Here is a 19,683-nt window from a genome sequence, read left to right as displayed (position 1 = left end):
AATGTATCCCAATTTTTCTACTTTTTTCAAATTTAAATTTTCTTTGCCAATACAAATAAGTTATCTTTCACAGTAGAAATCTTAAACACTCATGCATGAGACTAGAATACCTAAGTAATCTTGGATTACTTGCCAAGTATGTTTTATCCCTAAGTGGTAAAATACAGTAATACTTTATATATGTAGTAAACAAGATAAAGATTAAGTGTGTTGATGTTTGTTTTGTAGGAGAAACCTGCCCTATTAAAAAATCTTCTGCATAGGTAGATCAAACACTTTTTAGAAATGATTGTAGCCGCTGTTAGTACAGAGTTTCCAATGGTGCTAAAGGACTTTCCTTGGTGTAAAAAATCTGCAGCTGGACTTCCACTTCAGATTACAGCCATTTTGATTTTTTTATTACTATTTTACAGGATTTCTTACAACTCCAAGGTTTAGTGTTCCCTGAACACTTCATAGACCAATCTTCAAATTATTTATAATTGGGTGGCTTATACATGCTAGACTTAGGAATTTTATTCTTACCTTGCAAATAATGTTCTTAGTGGCTGTCATTGAGGAAAGTCCTGTCCTGCTTAGTTCTCCTTTAGTAGACTGTCATAGAGGAATCATTTATTGAGAAATGTTTCACTGTGTGTAAATGAATTCCTGATGGAAACTGTTGTTTTTTGTGCTGTACCTTATGTCTATGGAATGTAACAGGACATGTATCAGGTAAATGCCCAGTACAGGTGTTACCTACCTGTCTGTAACATCTGTGTCAGTCTGTAAGTAGGATTATAGCTTGGTATTTGTAATGGTAAAAGCAGTTTGCAGTTTAAAGATGATTTAAATGCTTTTTATTTTGTAAACCTTTTTTGTTTTTAATAGCAACATGTGGTGTATTTAAATTCATGGCCGTCACTATCATTCTGCTCCTTGTAGGATTTATTATAACAGTATTAGAAGCTGGCCATATAGATTTGAATGGGGAGGGGTGTTCTAGAAAGTCATCAGTTTGAAACAAATGTGAGCCATATATGCCTAATTTTGACAATGTGAGTCTAGCTCATAAAGCAACTACAAATTCAGTTGTTGCTATTAATGAAAGTCCCGGTGTGATGATTTTATATCTTGAGTGCCGCTGGAGACTTATAAATCTTGTTACTCTTTTGTTGTAAAGGGTGTATGTGGGAAGGACCTGGTATTTTGCTATGACTCTGGATATTACTTCATAAAAATTCATGGAAACTGAGTTGGACGCTCTCCAACTATTGGGACATTTCTTTCTTTAAAAGAAGAACCAAGTTTATGTGAACCTTTCCCACAAGTGTGGAACCGATTCTCATTTTACACTGATAACCTCACAGAAGAAGAAAATTAAGGTTTCTTTTTTTTTCCCTCCAGGAAGCGAAGCTAACAGATCAGTTACCACTTATCATTGTGTGCGACCGATTTGACTTTGTCCATGATTTGGTGCTCTATTTATATAGAAATAATCTTCAGAAGTATATAGAAATATATGTACAGAAGGTAAGTAAAACTTAGATAACTTGAAAATATAATCTTACAAATTTTACTTCTCACGCTGGACATCTTCATCCTTTTGAAACCCTGTGCGCAATAAGAGTGGTGTGCTACAGTGGCTTTCCGTTTTTTCCCAGCAGAATCCTTTCTTGGATTAAAATTTTACATGCATTCCAAGTATGTAAAACAGAACAGAACTGCAGTAGTTGAAAAGTTGAGTGGCCTATGCCTTACTTATCTGATAGTCCCTGAGGTATCCATGTAGAGGCCATAGCCTCCAAAGCACAGTATTAAAACCATCTTGAATAAAGGTATTAGAAACTTTGCATTCTAACTCCAGAAATAGAAGGGCAGTTTGCTATGATGGAGGCCTTGTTACCAGATAATATTTCCAGTCATTCTGTTCCTTTCACTTCTTTGGACTTATTTCTCCTTAGGAGTAACCAAGGCAGACTTCCTACTAAATTCCTTTGTCTAGTTTCAAATTTAGAATCCGTTTATTACTGACTTTTAAAACAGGTTGAAGAGGATAATGCGTTTTTCTTGCTTTTTGCCTTTTTTTTTTTTTTTTAAGAACTCTTTTCAGTTTTGTTTCTTAGTAACATAATGACATTCTTCCTTTTTTTTAAACCATAGGTGAATCCAAGTCGACTGCCTGTGGTTATTGGGGGATTACTTGATGTTGATTGCTCTGAAGATGTCATTAAAAACTTGATTCTTGTTGTAAGAGGTCAATTCTCTACTGATGAGCTTGTTGCTGAGGTTGAAAAAAGAAACAGGTGTAGTACTGTTTTAATCTTGACAAGTAGGATAAATTATTAGTCTCTCCTAGCATGGTATTAAATAGAAGTGTAAGCTGTCAGTTGCCTAAAACTACTCAGTACTCATGGATCTTAATTCCCTAGAGATACCTAATTGAGAAGTGATAAGCTAGCTGTAACTTGCTGTATACGGCTGTCATGTAGAATATCTGTTAATCTAGTCATTCACCTTTTTTTGATTAATTAATTTTAATTGGAAGATAATTTCTTTATAATATTGTGGTGGTTTTTGCCATACGTCGACATGAATCACCCATGGGTGCACATGTGTCTCCCCTTCCTGAACCCCGCTCCCAGTTCCCTCCCCACCGCATCCCTCTGGCTTGTCCCAGAGCACCAGCTTTGAGTGCCCTGCTTCATGCATTGAACTTGCCCTGGTCACCTATTTTACATACGGTAATGTACATGCTTCAGTGCTGTTCTCTCAAATCATCCCACCCTTGCCTTCTCCCACATAGTCCAAAAGTCTGTTCTTTACATCTTGTGTCTCTTTTGCTGCCTTGCATATAGCATCTTTACCGTCTTTCTAAATTCCATATATATGAGTTAATATACTGTATTGGTATTTCTCTTTCTGACTTACTTCACTCGGTATGATAGGCTCCAGTTTCATCTACCTCCTTTGAACTGACTCAAATGAATTCTTTTTTAGAGCTGAGTAATATTCCATTGTACATATGTACCACAACTTCCTTATCCGTTTGTCTGCCCATGGACATCTAGGTTGCTTCCATGTCCTAGCTATGGTAAACAGTGCTGCAATGAATATTGGAGTACATGTGTCTCTTTCAAATCTGGTTTCCTTGATGTGTATGCCCAGCAGTGGGATGGCTGGGTCATATGGCAGTTCTGTTTCCAGTTTTTTAAGGAATCTCCACACTGTTCTGCATAGTGGCTGTACCAGTTTGCATTCCTACCAACAGTGTAAGAGCATTCCCTTTTCTCCACACCCTCTCCAGCATTAATTGTTGTAGACTTATTGATGGCAGTCATTCTGACCAATGTGAGAGGATGTCTCACCATGGTTTTGATATGCATTTCTCTAGTAATGAGCATTCACCTTCTTTTTGCATGTTTATAATTATGTTAAGTCAAACCACATAGCTGTGTGTTTTTAATGTAAACTATCTAAAAAGCCTCCTTTTAGGTATGATACCTAGGAACTAATTCCTGTCTGGTAAATTATCAAGTATGACAAGAGAAAAGCATTCCCTGTGTATTCCCTGAGTTAAACTTGTTTTTAAGTTGAACCTTGATATAATATAAGTTAGGAATTTCCAATAGAAGAGAACATACTATGAGTGCTTCTAATACTTATATCATAAAGTCTTTTTTTAGCCAGGACATTGTGTGTTCACAAAGTGCTGATGTAGTAAATGAGGTTAGTGAGAAGTAATGAGGTTAAGTAGGAAGTTCCTCTAGCAGTGAAACCATCTCAAGAATAGGGTTTAATTTTAACCTGAGTTGGTACAAGTGTTCTACTAATGGTAATCACAGAATTTATATCTAAATGTTTCAAGCTAAATGTTTCAGAAAATGTTTGAAAAATTCTGCACTTAAGGACAATGGAGATGTAGAATATATACTGATTTTTATTTTTTTAAAGCTTGAGACTGATTTAAAGTGATTATTGTTGTATAGTTGCTAAGTCATATCCAACTCTTATGTGACACCATGGACTATAGCCTACCAGGTGCCTCTTTCCGTGGATTTCTTGTAACTATTTAACGTGTTATTTAAACCACGGTAAGAGTGTTGGTCATCTGAACCATTGGGAAATAAGCTATAACTTATGATTTTATGACTGCTAGAATGTTAAACCTAGAGCTTCTAAAGTTACCAGATTTTGTTCCCAGTATGTGTTTACGGTACTGCTTCTTTTTGCTGTATGAAATGTCACATGTTAATTGTGGTAAAATTAAAAGGAACCTCAGATAATCTGGCTTGTTTTCTCATACCACATCTCTGTCCTACTCCTAAATAACATTACTCAGAAGTCCAGCCATTTGCCCCATATAAAAAAGAATAATCTGTGAATCTGTAGTCTCTTCTCTCTCTATCCTATCTAGATAACGTAGCAGATAGGTCCAGGAGAGTATGAAAGACAGTCTTATATATCTTCTATGTGACATTGGACAAATCCTTTAACCATCTCTGAGTCTTAATTTCTCAGTTTCTGATAGAAGTGTTGAGAATTCAAAATAGGATATGGGAAAGCACTTTATAGACCATAAAGTACTTACATAGCATGTCAAGAGTGTGCTATTTATAATATAGTATGTGTATATGTGGGTTTTTTGTGTGTTTCTTTTCCTGTTTTATTTTCTTACTAGATTGAAACTGCTTCTGCCTTGGCTGGAGGCCAGAATTCATGAGGGCTGTGAAGAGCCTGCTACTCATAATGCATTAGCCAAAATCTACATAGACAGTAATAACAATCCAGAGCGGTTTCTTCGGGAAAATCCTTACTATGACAGTCGTGTTGTTGGAAAGTATTGTGAGAAGAGAGATCCGCATCTGGCCTGTGTTGCTTACGAGCGTGGCCAGTGTGATCTGGAGCTTATCAATGTGAGTACTGCCGGCTGACATATAGAGAAGACAGCATTTTTAAAACCTGTTATATAATGTTACACTAGTGAATTTTGAGAGTTTCAGAGTGGTTTTAGGTAATATGGAGCATTTTTGGAAGATGCATGCTTTTTTTAAAAAAACTTTGCTGATAATTATGAACTTAAACTGGCCAAAGTAGTTGATTACATTTATATTTACCCATTGACATTTATGCCCCCGGTTTTATCACACATGTTCTCATACACTCATATGTACACACACATGTATATATTTTTTACATATACGTGTATATGTATAGGCACATCTGAACTTTTAACCTTATGAGAATAAGTTGCACACCTCATGGCCTTAAAAGCCTTCAGTGTGTATTTCCTAGGAATAAGGGTATTCTCTTTCATGAGCACATTATGGATAGCAACCTCAGTCAATCTGACACCAGTAGAATACTGTTAAAAACCTATTTCATTCTGATTTTGTCAATTGACCTGAGAATGTCTTTTAAAAGAAAATTTTCCCTTTAGTCTAGGATTACATACTGCTTGTACGTGTCATATCTTTCATGTCTCTTTTAACCTGAAACAATTCTTCAGCCTTTCTTTGTCTTTTATTGACAGACATAATTGTAAAAATAGTCTTTTTCTCTTTTTTTATTGAAGGTAAAATTCACATAACATTAGCCATTTGAAAGTGAATAATTCAGTGGCAGTACATTTACAGTGTTGTGTCATCACTATATCTCTCTTGTTCAGAGTTCTTGTTCCAAGTTTTCATCACCACACGAGGAAATCCAGTACTCACTAAGCAATTGTTCCACATTCCCCGCCTCCTTCCAGCCCCTGACAACCTCCAAACTGCCTTCTGTCTCTCTGGATTCACCTATTCTGCATATTTCTTATTAGTGAAAAATCTCTTGAAAAAATAGAATGTTCCTTGCTTTGAATTTCTCTTATTGTTCCTCCTGATTAGATTTAGATTGTATGTTTCCATCCAAAATGCATTACTTAAGTGATGTTTTTCTTATTCTGTAACATGCAAAAGCATCTGATGTCCTTAGTCCTTCAATTTGAGGGTCACTTTTTATCAAGTTGTCAGCTTCTCCATTATAGAAATAAATTTCCCCTTATAGATGTGTTTCCCCTTGCAGGTATTAAGACCATGCAAGTATCCTACTGTGTGTGTGTGTGTGTGTGTGTGTGTGTGTGTGTGTGTGTGTTCCCCTTGCAGGTGTTAATTAGTCTGTGAGTATCCTATTGTGTGTGTGTGTGTGTGTTCGTGTATGTTTGTGTGTGTGTGTGTGTGTTCCCCTTGCAGGTGTTAATTAGTCTGTGAGTATCCTACTGTGTGTGTGTGTGTATGTTTGTGTGTGTGTGTGTGTGTGTGTTCCCCTTGCAGGTGTTAATTAGTCTGTGAGGAGACAGTTAAGACCATGTGAGTATCCTATTTGTGTGTGTCCCCGCCCCCAATTTTGACTGTTAATTCTTACTAAGCTATTCTTAATGTGTTGGTTGCAAAATGACAATTTTCCAGCTTCATCACTTTCTCCGCATTTATCAGTCAGCTTGCATATTTTCATGGACTTACGAGTTCTGTGGGTTAATGACGCATGGTTTTGATTTTCAAATTATCCCCATTTTGGCTGATAGAAATCCCATGAGCCTGCCTCTCATGGCTTTGTGTCATGATCTCATTGCTCTTGAGCACATCTTGTTTCCTGGTCCAGCAAGTTATACAAGCTCATTTTATACCCTCCCCTGCCATGGATCATCCATTTTTTTGAAGGACTTTGATTTTGTTCAGTGGGGAGTGCCATTAGAAACCCAGATCTAGATTCTAGGGTGTATTTCCTTCTAGGATCTTTGAGTTGGGAAAGAATGCATCTGTGAACATACAAATTCATATACGTATGAACATATGTATGCATATACACATGGGAAAATGAACACTGAAAGAAAGCTCTGAAGGTGGACTAGCCTTACCAGATGTTAAAGCACATTATAAAACCTCTGTAATTAAAAATTGCATCCTGGTGCATGAATACACAGGCCAGTAGAGTAAAATATAAAAGTCCAAATACAGATCCACCATCAGGGTGCTTTTTAAAAGCCTTCAAAAATTAATAACTTTTTTCTGTTGTTTGAATTTTAATAAGAAAAATATGGTTGTAAGTTACTAAAGATTACATGTAGAAGTAATGGATTTTTTTTTTTTGGTATGAAACACTAAATAGGGTATAATGATAGGATATAACCTTTTAAAATTACAGTCAGTCTGTAGAAAGCTTTTATTGTTTACCTTGAAATTAATCTTTAATTTCTCATTTAGGTCTGCAATGAGAATTCCCTCTTCAAAAGTCTGTCTCGCTATCTGGTACGGCGGAAGGACCCAGAATTGTGGGGTAGTGTGCTGCTGGAAAGCAATCCTTACAGGAGACCCCTCATTGATCAGGTAAAATTTGCAAATGCATTCATCTTTTTAACTATAAATAAAACCTTTTCCCTCATCATATACCAAATATACTCAAATGGATCATATTTAACTGTGAGAGATGGCAGTAAAAAATAGAAGAAAATAAAGATTATACTAAAATATATATATATATATATAATGTTAACTTGAAAATGAAGTATATCTTCTCCAAGAAAATACATCCCCAAGGAGAGAATTTCATTACATAAGACTCCCTCAACTCATCATAGCTAAAAGGATAACAGTAAATTAAACATTTAATAAAATCAGTAAGAATTACTGTTACAGATACCTGAGAAGTAACCAAATTGATTGGAAACATTCAAGACAAGGGTAAATCAGCAAAGGATAAAGACTGGTGAATGATCTAGTAGATAAATGTTAAGCCTCAATAGTAAGCAAAGAAGATGCGAGTTTATAGCTATAAATAATTGAAAACATTTTTTAAAACCTTAAAAATTGAAGGTTGTTAATAATGGTTCTTAAATTAATAATAGAAGTATGAATATGGAAGAGAGTAAATTGAAGAATATTAATTTTTCATTCCTCTTCTAGGAAGCATTTCTAAGGAAAATTCCCAAATTGATACAAAGCTTCCTAGAGCAAATATTCATTGCTGCATCTGGGAGTCATGCAAATAGCCATAAACAGAAGAATTACTGAGTATATAATGCCACATGTATATGGTTGAACTTTATGTGACCATTAAATTGATAATGAGGAGTGGTTATTAGGAATAATTTTTAATCAGGGAAAAGATAGAAATTATACAAGTAGGGTGATTCCTCTACCCATCCCCACCCCCCAAAAAAAAAAAAAAAATTTGGAAGTACACATTACGGATATATGTGGACTTACGTAGAAAGATCTTTGGGTGGTAAATTATCTGATTCCTTCTTCTCGACCTTTCATTTTCTACTGAGAGGCCAGCTTATTCTTATTAGATAATATCATCAAAACCACCGGAACTCTCAGTACTTATTCTTTGTATATCCTCTGCAGGTTGTACAGACAGCCTTGTCTGAAACTCAGGACCCCGAGGAAGTGTCAGTAACTGTCAAGGCCTTTATGACTGCAGACCTTCCTAATGAACTCATTGAACTGCTGGAGAAAATAGTCCTTGATAACTCTGTATTCAGTGAACACAGGTATGCTATGAGAGGGGTTTCCTGGCTCTTTATAGTCAGTCTTTAATTATGGCCTGTCAGTTTGGGAAAGGAACAAAGAGACAAATGTTAAGAGAATGTTATCTTAATTCTCATTCTTCTAATACCCTCTTGTGACCCTATCTCCTGAGACGAAATACTTAATAGCTACAGTGTTTATTCGTTATGACTAATGAGCCTTTCAAATATTGCATTCAAATCTTTCTTTCTTAAAGGAACCTGCAAAACCTCCTCATCCTCACTGCAATCAAGGCTGACCGTACACGTGTTATGGAGTACATTAACCGCCTGGATAATTATGATGCCCCAGATATTGCCAACATCGCCATCAGCAATGAGCTCTTTGAAGAAGCATTTGCCATTTTCCGGAAATTTGATGTCAATACCTCAGCAGTGCAGGTAAACCTTGACATTACCCGAGCTGATTTCCTGTGTAACGCCTTCTCTTGGTTCACTGTATGCATTGTCCTCGGAGAAAGGGCATAATTTATTACTGTGATAATAGAAGAGCAATAAAATCCTAACTGTTTAAATGTAATTGCTAAATGGTAAGATTCATTGTTCTATAACTGATGAAGAATTGGTTGCCTAGGTCTTGATCGAACATATTGGAAACTTGGATCGGGCATATGAGTTTGCTGAACGTTGCAATGAACCGGCAGTCTGGAGTCAGCTCGCAAAAGCTCAGTTGCAGAAAGGAATGGTGAAAGAAGCCATTGATTCTTATATCAAAGCAGATGATCCTTCATCATACATGGAAGTTGTTCAGGCCGCCAATACTAGTGGTACGACTTCTCACCTTTATGTGTTTGCCAGAAAGTGTGCCTAAGCTAAGCACTAAGTTTTACATCCGTTCTGCATTGTGTTGGAGCTAGAGACTGGTGGTTTGCCCTCCTCCTTAGTGCAGATATTAAATTCTGATCTAGTTCTAATCTGATAACTTTAAGGAGAAGAGGGATTCAGCTCTTCATTTGGTCAGTAGTAATACAGAGACATTAATAGAAGTTTCACTATTTTGATACCTTTCACAGTTTACATTTGTTACTCTCTATACTGTTTCTTTGAAAAGGAAATTAATAGCAGTTCTCATGTACTTCAGCGAGAAGATAGATGTTGATATCGTAGTGTTTGGATTTATTCATTTGTTTTTCTGTACCTAGGAAACTGGGAAGAGCTGGTAAAGTACTTGCAGATGGCCCGCAAGAAGGCTCGTGAGTCCTATGTGGAGACAGAATTGATCTTTGCGCTGGCTAAAACAAACCGCCTAGCAGAGTTGGAAGAGTTCATCAATGGGCCAAATAATGCTCATATCCAGCAAGTGAGTTTCTCATTCAAATTTTTTTTTTTTTAAGGAGTGTAAAAATAGTTGGGTAACTTTACTAGCTTATTAGGATCAACACATGACAACTGAAAGTTACTAAGGAAAAACCTTACTGGAAAAATGTTGTTTCTTCATATTAAATTGAGTCCTAACTTTGAAAGGAGACTGAGTTTCGGCTTGCTGAAAATGGTTTGTGTTTTTTTCAGGTTGGTGACCGTTGTTATGATGAAAAAATGTATGATGCTGCTAAGTTGTTGTACAATAATGTTTCCAATTTTGGACGCTTGGCATCCACCCTGGTTCACCTGGGTGAATATCAGGCAGCTGTTGATGGAGCTAGGAAAGCCAACAGTACCCGAACATGGAAAGAGGTAATCTAAATGACAGTTTGATTGATGAATTAAGATGCTATTTAGGAATATTCTTTAAACTGATTAATTGAATTAACCAGCCATATTACACTTGAGTTCACATAACTGAAATTTTTAAAATTGTAGGTCTGCTTTGCCTGTGTAGATGGGAAGGAGTTCCGTCTCGCTCAGATGTGTGGGCTTCATATTGTAGTACATGCAGACGAGTTGGAGGAACTTATCAACTACTATCAGGTAATGCATTGAAGTCTTTTATGTTAACTGAGATCTTTTGCCACGGATATTCTCATCTTTAATTGCATTTTTTCTATTATTTAGGATCGTGGGTATTTTGAAGAGCTGATAACCATGTTGGAAGCAGCACTGGGACTTGAGCGAGCTCACATGGGGATGTTCACCGAATTAGCTATTCTGTATTCTAAGTTTAAGCCACAGAAAATGAGGGAGCACCTGGAGCTGTTCTGGTCCAGAGTGAATATTCCTAAGGTAACTAACCTTTCATTGTAAGGCAACTCTATAGCTAAAACAATACTTCAGTTTTCATTAAAAAAAAATTTTTTTTTTCCTATTAACTAGAATTAGAGACCCATATCTAAAGCAATTAAATCTTCCTTGTGCAGGTGCTAAGAGCTGCAGAACAAGCCCATCTTTGGGCAGAATTGGTGTTTTTGTATGACAAATACGAAGAATATGATAATGCCATAATTACCATGATGAATCATCCTACTGATGCATGGAAAGAAGGGCAGTTCAAAGACATCATTACCAAGGTATGTACCTTCTTTAGAAGATAGTCTTTAGAAGGACGAAGCTCATGAGGAAATAACTCTACCTCATATATGGATTTTTGCTGTCTTAGGTTGCCAATGTGGAGCTATACTACAGAGCAATACAATTCTACTTAGAATTCAAGCCACTGTTGTTAAATGATTTGCTGATGGTGCTGTCTCCACGGTTGGACCATACTCGTGCAGTCAATTATTTCAGCAAGGTAATAATTTTTAAAACCTCAAAAATTCATAGCTAGAAACTAAGACGTTCTTGGATAACTTTGTCCATTAGCAATGTACTACATTTGTAACACACCCTTATTTTAAAGGTTAAACAGCTACCGCTGGTGAAACCCTATTTGCGTTCAGTTCAGAACCACAACAACAAATCTGTGAATGAGTCACTGAACAACCTCTTTATTACAGAAGAAGATTATCAGGTAAAACATTTTAGTTCTTAGACGTGTTCTCGAAATTCACAAAATTTAATTTTTTTCTCAAAAATCTCAAAATTTACAATTCTCAAAATTGTAAAGTTGGTATGTTTTGCAGTTTAAAAAGCCTATCATCCCTTAGGATGGTAAACAGTAGGTACTTGTGTGCCTTGGATCTAAATTTAGTCAGGTTTTCAGGATTGATAAATATGATATCTCCTAATTAAATGCCAGGTTTGCAGAGTCCAAGTTAATGCTTTAGAAAAATACTATGGTTACTTCATCCGTAAACATCTAGATTGTATATTGAGTTGAAAAAGTTTTTGATCTCTTAAACTAGTTCATAAACCTTATATGGTATTAACTCTTTTATTCACTGTTTTTCTTGGCCAGTAGCTTATCAGTACCTGTCTTTTTCCTTTGTGAAGAATTTTGCAGAAACGTAAAAGTTAAGGTTAAGCTAAATTGCCTTTTAGCTTAGACTGAGGAATGTTGATACTTGTTCATAGTACAACTTTATTGTTTGATTCTTGAATCTAGGCTGTCTTAATTACAATAATGGCTCATTGATCAAGTCGTATTAAACATATTTATCATGCAAGATGCTGATCACATTACATGCAGTCAGTCATATACAGTAATGGCTCATTGATCAAGAATGATGGAACATAAAATTTAAACTAAAATGAAATACTGGTTTGGCATTTCAATGGCTTTGTTTTATTTTTTAAGGCTCTGAGAACATCGATAGATGCTTATGACAACTTTGACAATATCTCACTTGCTCAGCGTTTGGAAAAGCATGAACTCATTGAGTTCAGAAGAATTGCTGCTTACCTCTTCAAAGGCAATAATCGCTGGAAACAGAGTGTAGAGCTGTGCAAGAAAGATAGCCTGTACAAGGTGAAGAAAGATGGTGGGGTGGGGCTATTAAGCCAAATACTAGATGATCTGTGTGAGTCCTAAGAGGGCATATTAGAAGTGATTATGGTCTATAAAGGTATTAGTTTTTGCAAATATGGGAATTGCCTTTAAGCTCCCAGTTGAGGAGATGATAATTATGTCACTTCTTAATGTTGGAGGCTGTCATATGCTTATGTCAGACCTCTCTGTTAAAAAGAGAATGCATTCCTTTGTCTTTTCCTTTTCTTTCAGGAAATCCTTAATTTAAATGATAAAACTGGAAGTTTTTTTTCCCCTCGTGTTATTTACCAGTTCATCATATTTGAATTTAATGTTTGACTTTCTTCCTTTGCTTTAAATAGGATGCAATGCAGTATGCCTCTGAATCTAAAGATACTGAATTGGCTGAAGAGCTCTTACAGTGGTTTTTGCAGGAAGAAAAAAGAGAGTGCTTTGGAGCATGTCTCTTTACTTGTTATGATCTTTTAAGGCCAGATGTTGTCCTGGAAACTGCATGGAGGCACAATATCATGGATTTTGCCATGCCCTACTTCATCCAAGTCATGAAGGAATACTTGACAAAGGTAATGGCACCTCTGAGAACTAATTATCTTGAGGATATGTAAAATTCCATGTATAGACTTTCTGTTTGCAAAGGTTTTCTCTAGTGTAATTAATTTAGTTGATCATAAAATATTCCTATTCTCCAGTACTTTTTAATACCTGACAAATGACATTAATGGAAAGGTAACTCAGACATATCTTGGCAGAATGTTTACACTCAGAATACCACAGAATGTATTTCTGAAGGGCAGATAGTATTATGTCCATATTGTATGGGTTTTTTTTTTTTAACGTTTGATAGAAACATTTTTTGTCAAAATAATGTCTTCCTCAAATCAATTCTTGTAACTCAGATGACCATTACTTAGTAGTGTAGATTCCCTTCTCTTTGGTTGGTTCTTGACTTTAATACGTATGCCTGTTTCCCATGGGAAAGTTACATCTGTATTCTTAATGTCCTGTTAATCTTCTCAATATTTTGATAGTTTAACCCCTTATTAAAAAATATTACAGAAGGTTAACAATTAATGACACATTTCTTAAAAGTGCATTAAACAAGCTCGGGGTATAATCATCTTATAAAATTAACTTATTCTTCTTAGTATCTGTTTTTGATGTTAGGATGTTTTTACCCTGTCCTGCTGTGGAACATTTTAAAATGGTCCTAAAGGATCCATTTTGTCAAAGCAAAACATGCTTATTAAAGTCAGTTTCGCATCTGATCTTTCAGCATGTCTGAGTTAAGGCGGGTGTCAGGGTGGGAGGTGCACTACTAACAACCCCCAGTGTAACAGTATCCTTGGGCTATCATGTCATTAGATATCATTGTGTTAAGTTACAGTTTTTTTGAGAATTAACATTTTTCTGTGTAGAAACTGCTTAAGTCCAGTGTAAGAAGAAAAAGAAAGTTGCCTTATCTTAGCCACAGATGAGAATAGCTTCTTTTCTTATGCATAATGCCAACTTGTGAGACCTGGCTCTAAGCTGCTGTTAACTGAAGTGCTGTAAATTTTACTAGCGATTAAGCTGCTTTCTTTCACACTTGACTCTAGCATAAATTCTTCTGCAATAAGCTCTGAAGTTAAAAAAAAAAAAAAAAAAAAAAAAAAATTCTGAGTTTTGCTTCCAGTATGCCCTTTATTTTCACTTCTCTCATACCTTTTTTAGTGGTTAGATGTTTCTCCCCTAAACCTTTGTTGCTGATTCTACCTTTTTATGCTCAATATGGAATTTGATTTTTTTCTAAGCTGCACCTTCTGAATTCCTTTGCAGGTTGATGCAATAAAGGAAAAGGTGAAAGTTGATTCTTTTCCATCTTTAAGTCTGGAGGACTAAGTCTAAGGAATTTGCATGATTTTTTTTCCTTCCTTTTCTACACTGCTGCTTCTGCTTTTTCCCCCCAGTAAATTTTCACTAAAGCCTCTGCAAGTCCCTTAAAATATAACTATAATAGAGCTCTAGGACATTAGTAGATGTTTGCTACTAATCGGCTAATAGGCTTTAGGAAGGGCAGGAGGCTAATCAGTAGTTGGTTCACAGTCTCTCTTAAATATATTATTAAAAACTGAGCATGTTGAGTTTCCATATTAATTCCAAAGTTTCAGGAGATTTCTCTTCCCTGTCAGGGTATCTGGACCATAATAGGATTTTCTCAATACTTAAAGTAAATTTAAACAGCCTCTGGTATTATTTTGTGAGCGTGCCTGACAGTTGTTGAATTTAAATATGTATATATATGCCCTAAAAGGCTTTTGGGGGTTTTTTGTTTTTGGTTTTTTTTTTTTTTTTGGGTATTGAAGGACTGTGATCCAGTTTCTGATCTCTTGATTCTTACTAATTTTTTGCTGAAAGTAGATACAAGAGATACTAGCTGCTTCCGAAGAGACTTTCCTCATGTTTCTCCAGGTGTCCAGTTCTTATGGTGCTAGTTCATTTTCAAGAGGAATCAAAACTTTTAAAATCATCAGATTAGCTTGCTATAATTGTTGCTAAGCAACATGGATTATTTCTGTAAAATATGGAACCATATTAACTTCTGCTTTCTATAATAAGGTACATCTCTGAAAGCTACAAATTTGCTGTTACTCATCCCTTTGGCTTGTCCAAAGTCAAATTTAGGCACCTTTTGGTTGCTCCTTCCTTCATTGGCTTGTCTCTATCCTGGTATAAATGAAACAAACTTATAAACTTGTGTCTGGTATCAAATTGTGGTGAGAAAAGGGTGGGAAGATAAAGGACAGTTAAAACAATTTAAAATAATTGGAGGAGGGGACAGTGCCTTGGAATTACGTTGAACCAAACCAGAGTCACCATTGGAACTTAGGGCAAACCTGAGTAAAATGCATTGTGTGTGAGGCCCTTCAGCAGCTAGTAAGCAAGGCAGTTAGAAAGCGTGTGTGTGAAAAATAGGTAATTGAACTGCAGTGTTATGCGTTGTTTTAAATCAAGCATGTACAACAGTCATTGCAATTACATCATACTACTTTCGAAACTCTTAAAGCATTGCTGTGGGCTGTGTGTGTTTCTTGAGAGCCTGTATAGCAACAGTCATCTTCAGATCTCACTTCTTGCTTCAGTACTTTTGCCTTTTTTTCATGCACACATACACCAAAATAACTGACTGCATGTTAACTTTTCCTCTGCAGCATATTGCAGTCTTTGTGGAAAAGCCTTTTACATTGTCGTGAATTTTCAATAGTACAGATGGAATTGAACTCAGTGACATGTTTACCTGTAATTTTTCTTTTTTAATCCAAGGATCAGAAACTTTTGTTACAGCTCTTTTAACAAAAGCTTGTGTTCATAAAAGCCTTTTCTGCTTTTCTGTTTGGAGGAGTCCAAATTGGGTCATTGGAAACAATAATTGGATATTGCTGAGCCAGAGGCTGTCCCATTAAATAGAAAAATCAATTTTTGCTTAACACGATGCTCCTCCTTCACAGTTGTTACTTTTTGTTTTGTCTCTATGCCCAACCTGCTTATGTCTGTGCCTGGGCATTGTGACATTGCTAGCTCTTCTAAATCTTTAACATACTTCTGTCTTCAACATCCGACTCAGACATTAACTTTTAAACACATATTCACTTTAGAATCTTTTCCTTGAAAGTCTGGCAATGTATTATGCAGTGGGTTTTTTTGTTGTTTGATTTTTCTTCTTAGAAGTTATTAATGTACACTCATCCATGTACTTTTTTTAAATAACTTCTTTAGCTCACTCTTGGATACTTAGCAAAACCCCATCTGACTGTCCTTGGTGGCACAGATTGTACTTTAAATTAGAGAGCTGTAGTGATTTTTAAGTTTGGGTGCCAAACAGTGAGTGTTTCTTGTGGTACTTATACTCCATAGTAGTCTTTAATTTGATAGTGGGGTAATTTTAACACATGAGCCCTTAGGTTATAAAATTTAAAAAATGAAATACAGAAGCAAACTAATAACCCATCTTCCTAGGGTAGAAAAACCACATTTTATCTGAAGGTGTCTAGAGTCTGACTCATAGCACTTTTCTCACATTTTGCTCCCTGACAAATTAGGGTGGATTAGACCCACATTTAAGATACTCACTATAAAACAATTAAAATACATGTAAAATACTGTCCTAACCTTAATGGCCTGTGTAGGATTGAAACACTGTTTTTTAAATAGTTGCAAATAGAAACTAGGTGCTGCTTTAACCTTTCTGGGACCAAGTCTTTAAAGCCTTTTCACTGAAGTCCTGCATGTCTTTTTTTGTGAGTGATTTTTCACTATTTGCCTTTTTGAAGGACATGCAGTGAACACTCATAAAAAAGTTCTATCCTGCACTCTGCCTCCCCATCTCAGCACCCTTAGGACTTTGAAACCCTCTAGTAATAATTGAGATTTGAAATTTAGTTTTACATCAAGTGTAATGATATACCAATGGCAAGACTATATAGTCTAAAAGACAGATACATCACAGTTTAAAGGCAAATGGAAGTGGTATGGTGATTTCCTAGTCTGTGTCCTGCTGCCACCCTCCCTAATCCTTCACAGAATTCCAGATTCAAACTGTGCTAATGCTAGAAGGAGCTTTGTAGATTTTCTCATTCAGCTGACTCACTATATAGACAAGGAAATTTGAGGGTCAGTGCAGTGGTTTGCCAAGGTCATGCAACTAGTTAGGGAAGGATCTATGCATTCCAGCTCTTTTCTTTCACTAATATGTTTGGACTCCTCTAGAGTATTATTTCTGTCTGATACTATCCACTTTAATTTAGAATAGCTAGTATATAACAGTCATTTATTTCTTGGGCTTAATTAAAAGGTAAACATTTCTTAAAGAAGTTGGGGAAAAATCAGGCATTCCTTGGTTACTTAGAAAACAGAGCATTAACACATGCAGCCTGTCTTTATATAAAAAAGATGAAATATGGAGCCACTTGAATCTTAAACTTCAGCCGGCACATAATCAATATTGACAGAAGTTGTGCACAGTGGGCAAAAAAGATAGTTGGTTCTGCAGACATACTTACCTCGTCACAAGACTTACTTCACTTTTTTGAATACCATTTCCTTTGGGGAAGGAAGTCTTGTCCAGTCATGAGTTCATCATTGTTATCTTTAGTAGGGCTAAAACTTCATCAAAGAAAGTGGTTCCTCTGGTTATCTCCCTCCCTCAGGCTGGCTGCATCCTAGCATGCCCAGTTTTAGCCTGGCGTGAGCTTTTATGGCATTTATAAATCCCTCCTTCCTGAGGGTTTATAATGACAGTGCTAAAAATCACCTTGACTGAAGTATGAACATTGCCATTGAATTTGAAGGGGCCTGAGAATGTTCTTTCTACTCTAGTCTGTTTTATTTTGACAAAATTTAACATACTAAGGCTTTTCCACTTTCTGCCACAAATCTAGGTTTATAATAGTTTTGAGGTTCTAATTACCATTACCTGTTTTTCTCTAGGTGGATAAATTAGATGCTTCAGAATCACTGAGAAAAGAGGAAGAACAAGCTACGGAGACACAACCTATTGTTTATGGTAATCTCTTTCTCTGCGTAACCTCAGAAATATAGTAGACAAACAGTTCATTCTAAAGTGCAAAAGGCTCAGTAAGTTATGGAATAAGTCTCTACTGTCATTTTTTTCTGAAAACAGCCTTATAGCAGGCATTGACCTTATTCACTAAGATAATTTTAAACGCAAAGATAATCTCAGAAAACAGTTTCTTGAGATCAGAACGTGATTGATCTATGGCCTGATCATGAATTATTGCCTATTCATGAGTTACTGACAAAGAATTATTGGTGAACTCAGTTTTCAAAAGTGGAGAAGGTGAGAGATCATGCCATAGTCATCTTAAGTATGCTTTATAGTAGTACATCTCTTTAAATTCTGACTGAGACAGATAACTGAATAAATAGTTTCCATTTGAAGATTTTCCAGAGAGGATCTTCAGACTCTGAATATTTAAGGCAATTTAATGTTTTCTTACTTGGTGCCTTTCTGAAATCCTTCCCCTTTCCGTTTCTCTCTCGGAGAACAGTGATTTGAGTAGTGAATTTGAAGTGTGTAGGTTATAGCTCTTGAACCAGGTGGTGTTGGGAGGAAGGTATACAGTTACAACTATTGTATCTCAACCTGTTAAAGGAAATGATAGTAAACAAATCTATTGTGGCATTATCTCCATTTTTTACTTTACATGAAAAGGACTTTGGGAATTTAGATGACAGGGTAGTTTTGATAAAGTTGGAAAACATAAAGTAGATTCTCAGAGATGGGAACAAGATGCTTGACATATTTGTGACAAGAAACAAGGTAGAAACAGGGTGGGTGTAATAATTGGGGGAAGCTACTGAATGGCTTCTCTTCAGGGTGTTCAGATGGATAGTCCTTGTAAGCAGTTGACAGTGGGGTTGAGCCAAAGACAGCTGTTGACAATGCCACCTTCTCACCATTCCACCCCCCGTACCACACACCCACATACCCGCACACACCCCAGTCCTGGCCAGCTGGCTATGGAGAAGCATGATGTTAGAAAGAACTACTCTGGCACTTTGTCAGGCAACCTCCTCCTGCCCCCATTGCCTTGAAGTTCTCTGCTCTTTGTTAGAGATTTGCACACTCACGGGGTTTTTCTTTATTGTTCTTGTTTTCTCGTGATTCCATTGTGATACGAAGAAACTGAGAAGCTTAATGAAAAAACAACATGCTTATGTTGTTTAGAAAAAAAAAGTGGGGTTGAAATTTCAAGGTAGATGTCAATATCAAAGCTAGAAGTGGTTTTTTAACAAACTGCTAGTTCCTAGAGTTCATTCACTGAAGACAGTTTGGATTTTTATTCACCAAAGGAGAGACATTAGGTCACTTGTGGGAGAAATACTACTCTGGATTTACATTAGAGACAGAGATTTAGAGTACTTCTTTTGCAGGAGGTAGGGAGAGGTGTTAGGTATGTTCTTCTATTTAGCCCGTTTCTCCACAGGTTGGTTCCTCTGTACAGTAACTGTTTAAACTTCATGAGAGTGTTAGCTTAGTATTTGAAAGAGGTTGTATCCCCTAATGTATTTCACACCTAATGCATATTTGAATATATCTTAACTTTTTCATTTTGGTACTGGATACTTGGTTTTGTTACCATTTAGAGACATCTAAATCAAGAATTTAAATCTTAACTTTAAAAGTTCAGTTGTGTTAAAAATGTATCTTAAAAATTGTTTTCCTGTGCTAATTATATTGTCACCAGATAAAATTTGCAAACACCATGTGGTGGTGATAGGCTTATTGCTGAACGTCTTGCCTAAGCATGTCGAGCATGCATGTGCGTATTGCTTT

At 36.2% G+C, this 19,683-nt stretch overlaps 1 protein-coding gene across 4 annotated transcripts in view; it reads left to right on the top strand.

Moving 5' to 3' along the window:
* Positions 1–19,683, top strand: part of CLTC (clathrin heavy chain) — a 70,527-nt gene that overhangs the window by 44,366 nt on the left and 6,478 nt on the right. For 2 of the 4 annotated variants that reach the window (XM_070390568.1, XM_070390567.1), the window contains exons 15-32: positions 1,387–1,512; positions 2,143–2,285; positions 4,661–4,895; positions 7,221–7,343; positions 8,367–8,512; positions 8,746–8,929; positions 9,123–9,315; positions 9,691–9,848; positions 10,058–10,222; positions 10,349–10,456; positions 10,541–10,708; positions 10,843–10,992; positions 11,082–11,213; positions 11,322–11,432; positions 12,159–12,329; positions 12,692–12,913; positions 14,166–14,186; positions 17,814–17,889. In XM_070390568.1, the coding sequence (XP_070246669.1) occupies positions 1,387–1,512; positions 2,143–2,285; positions 4,661–4,895; positions 7,221–7,343; positions 8,367–8,512; positions 8,746–8,929; positions 9,123–9,315; positions 9,691–9,848; positions 10,058–10,222; positions 10,349–10,456; positions 10,541–10,708; positions 10,843–10,992; positions 11,082–11,213; positions 11,322–11,432; positions 12,159–12,329; positions 12,692–12,913; positions 14,166–14,186; positions 17,814–17,889 (2,632 nt within the window). The remainder of the gene's footprint in view (positions 1–1,386; positions 1,513–2,142; positions 2,286–4,660; positions 4,896–7,220; positions 7,344–8,366; positions 8,513–8,745; positions 8,930–9,122; positions 9,316–9,690; positions 9,849–10,057; positions 10,223–10,348; positions 10,457–10,540; positions 10,709–10,842; positions 10,993–11,081; positions 11,214–11,321; positions 11,433–12,158; positions 12,330–12,691; positions 12,914–14,165; positions 14,187–17,813; positions 17,890–19,683) is intronic. The other 2 variants (XM_070390570.1, XM_005892286.3) reach the window with 1 other exon arrangement.

The sequence above is a fragment of the Bos mutus genome, chromosome 19, assembly GCF_027580195.1.
Source record: "Bos mutus isolate GX-2022 chromosome 19, NWIPB_WYAK_1.1, whole genome shotgun sequence".
NCBI classification, from domain to species: Eukaryota; Metazoa; Chordata; class Mammalia; order Artiodactyla; family Bovidae; genus Bos; species Bos mutus.
This window is presented reverse-complemented; position numbering and strand designations above follow the sequence as displayed.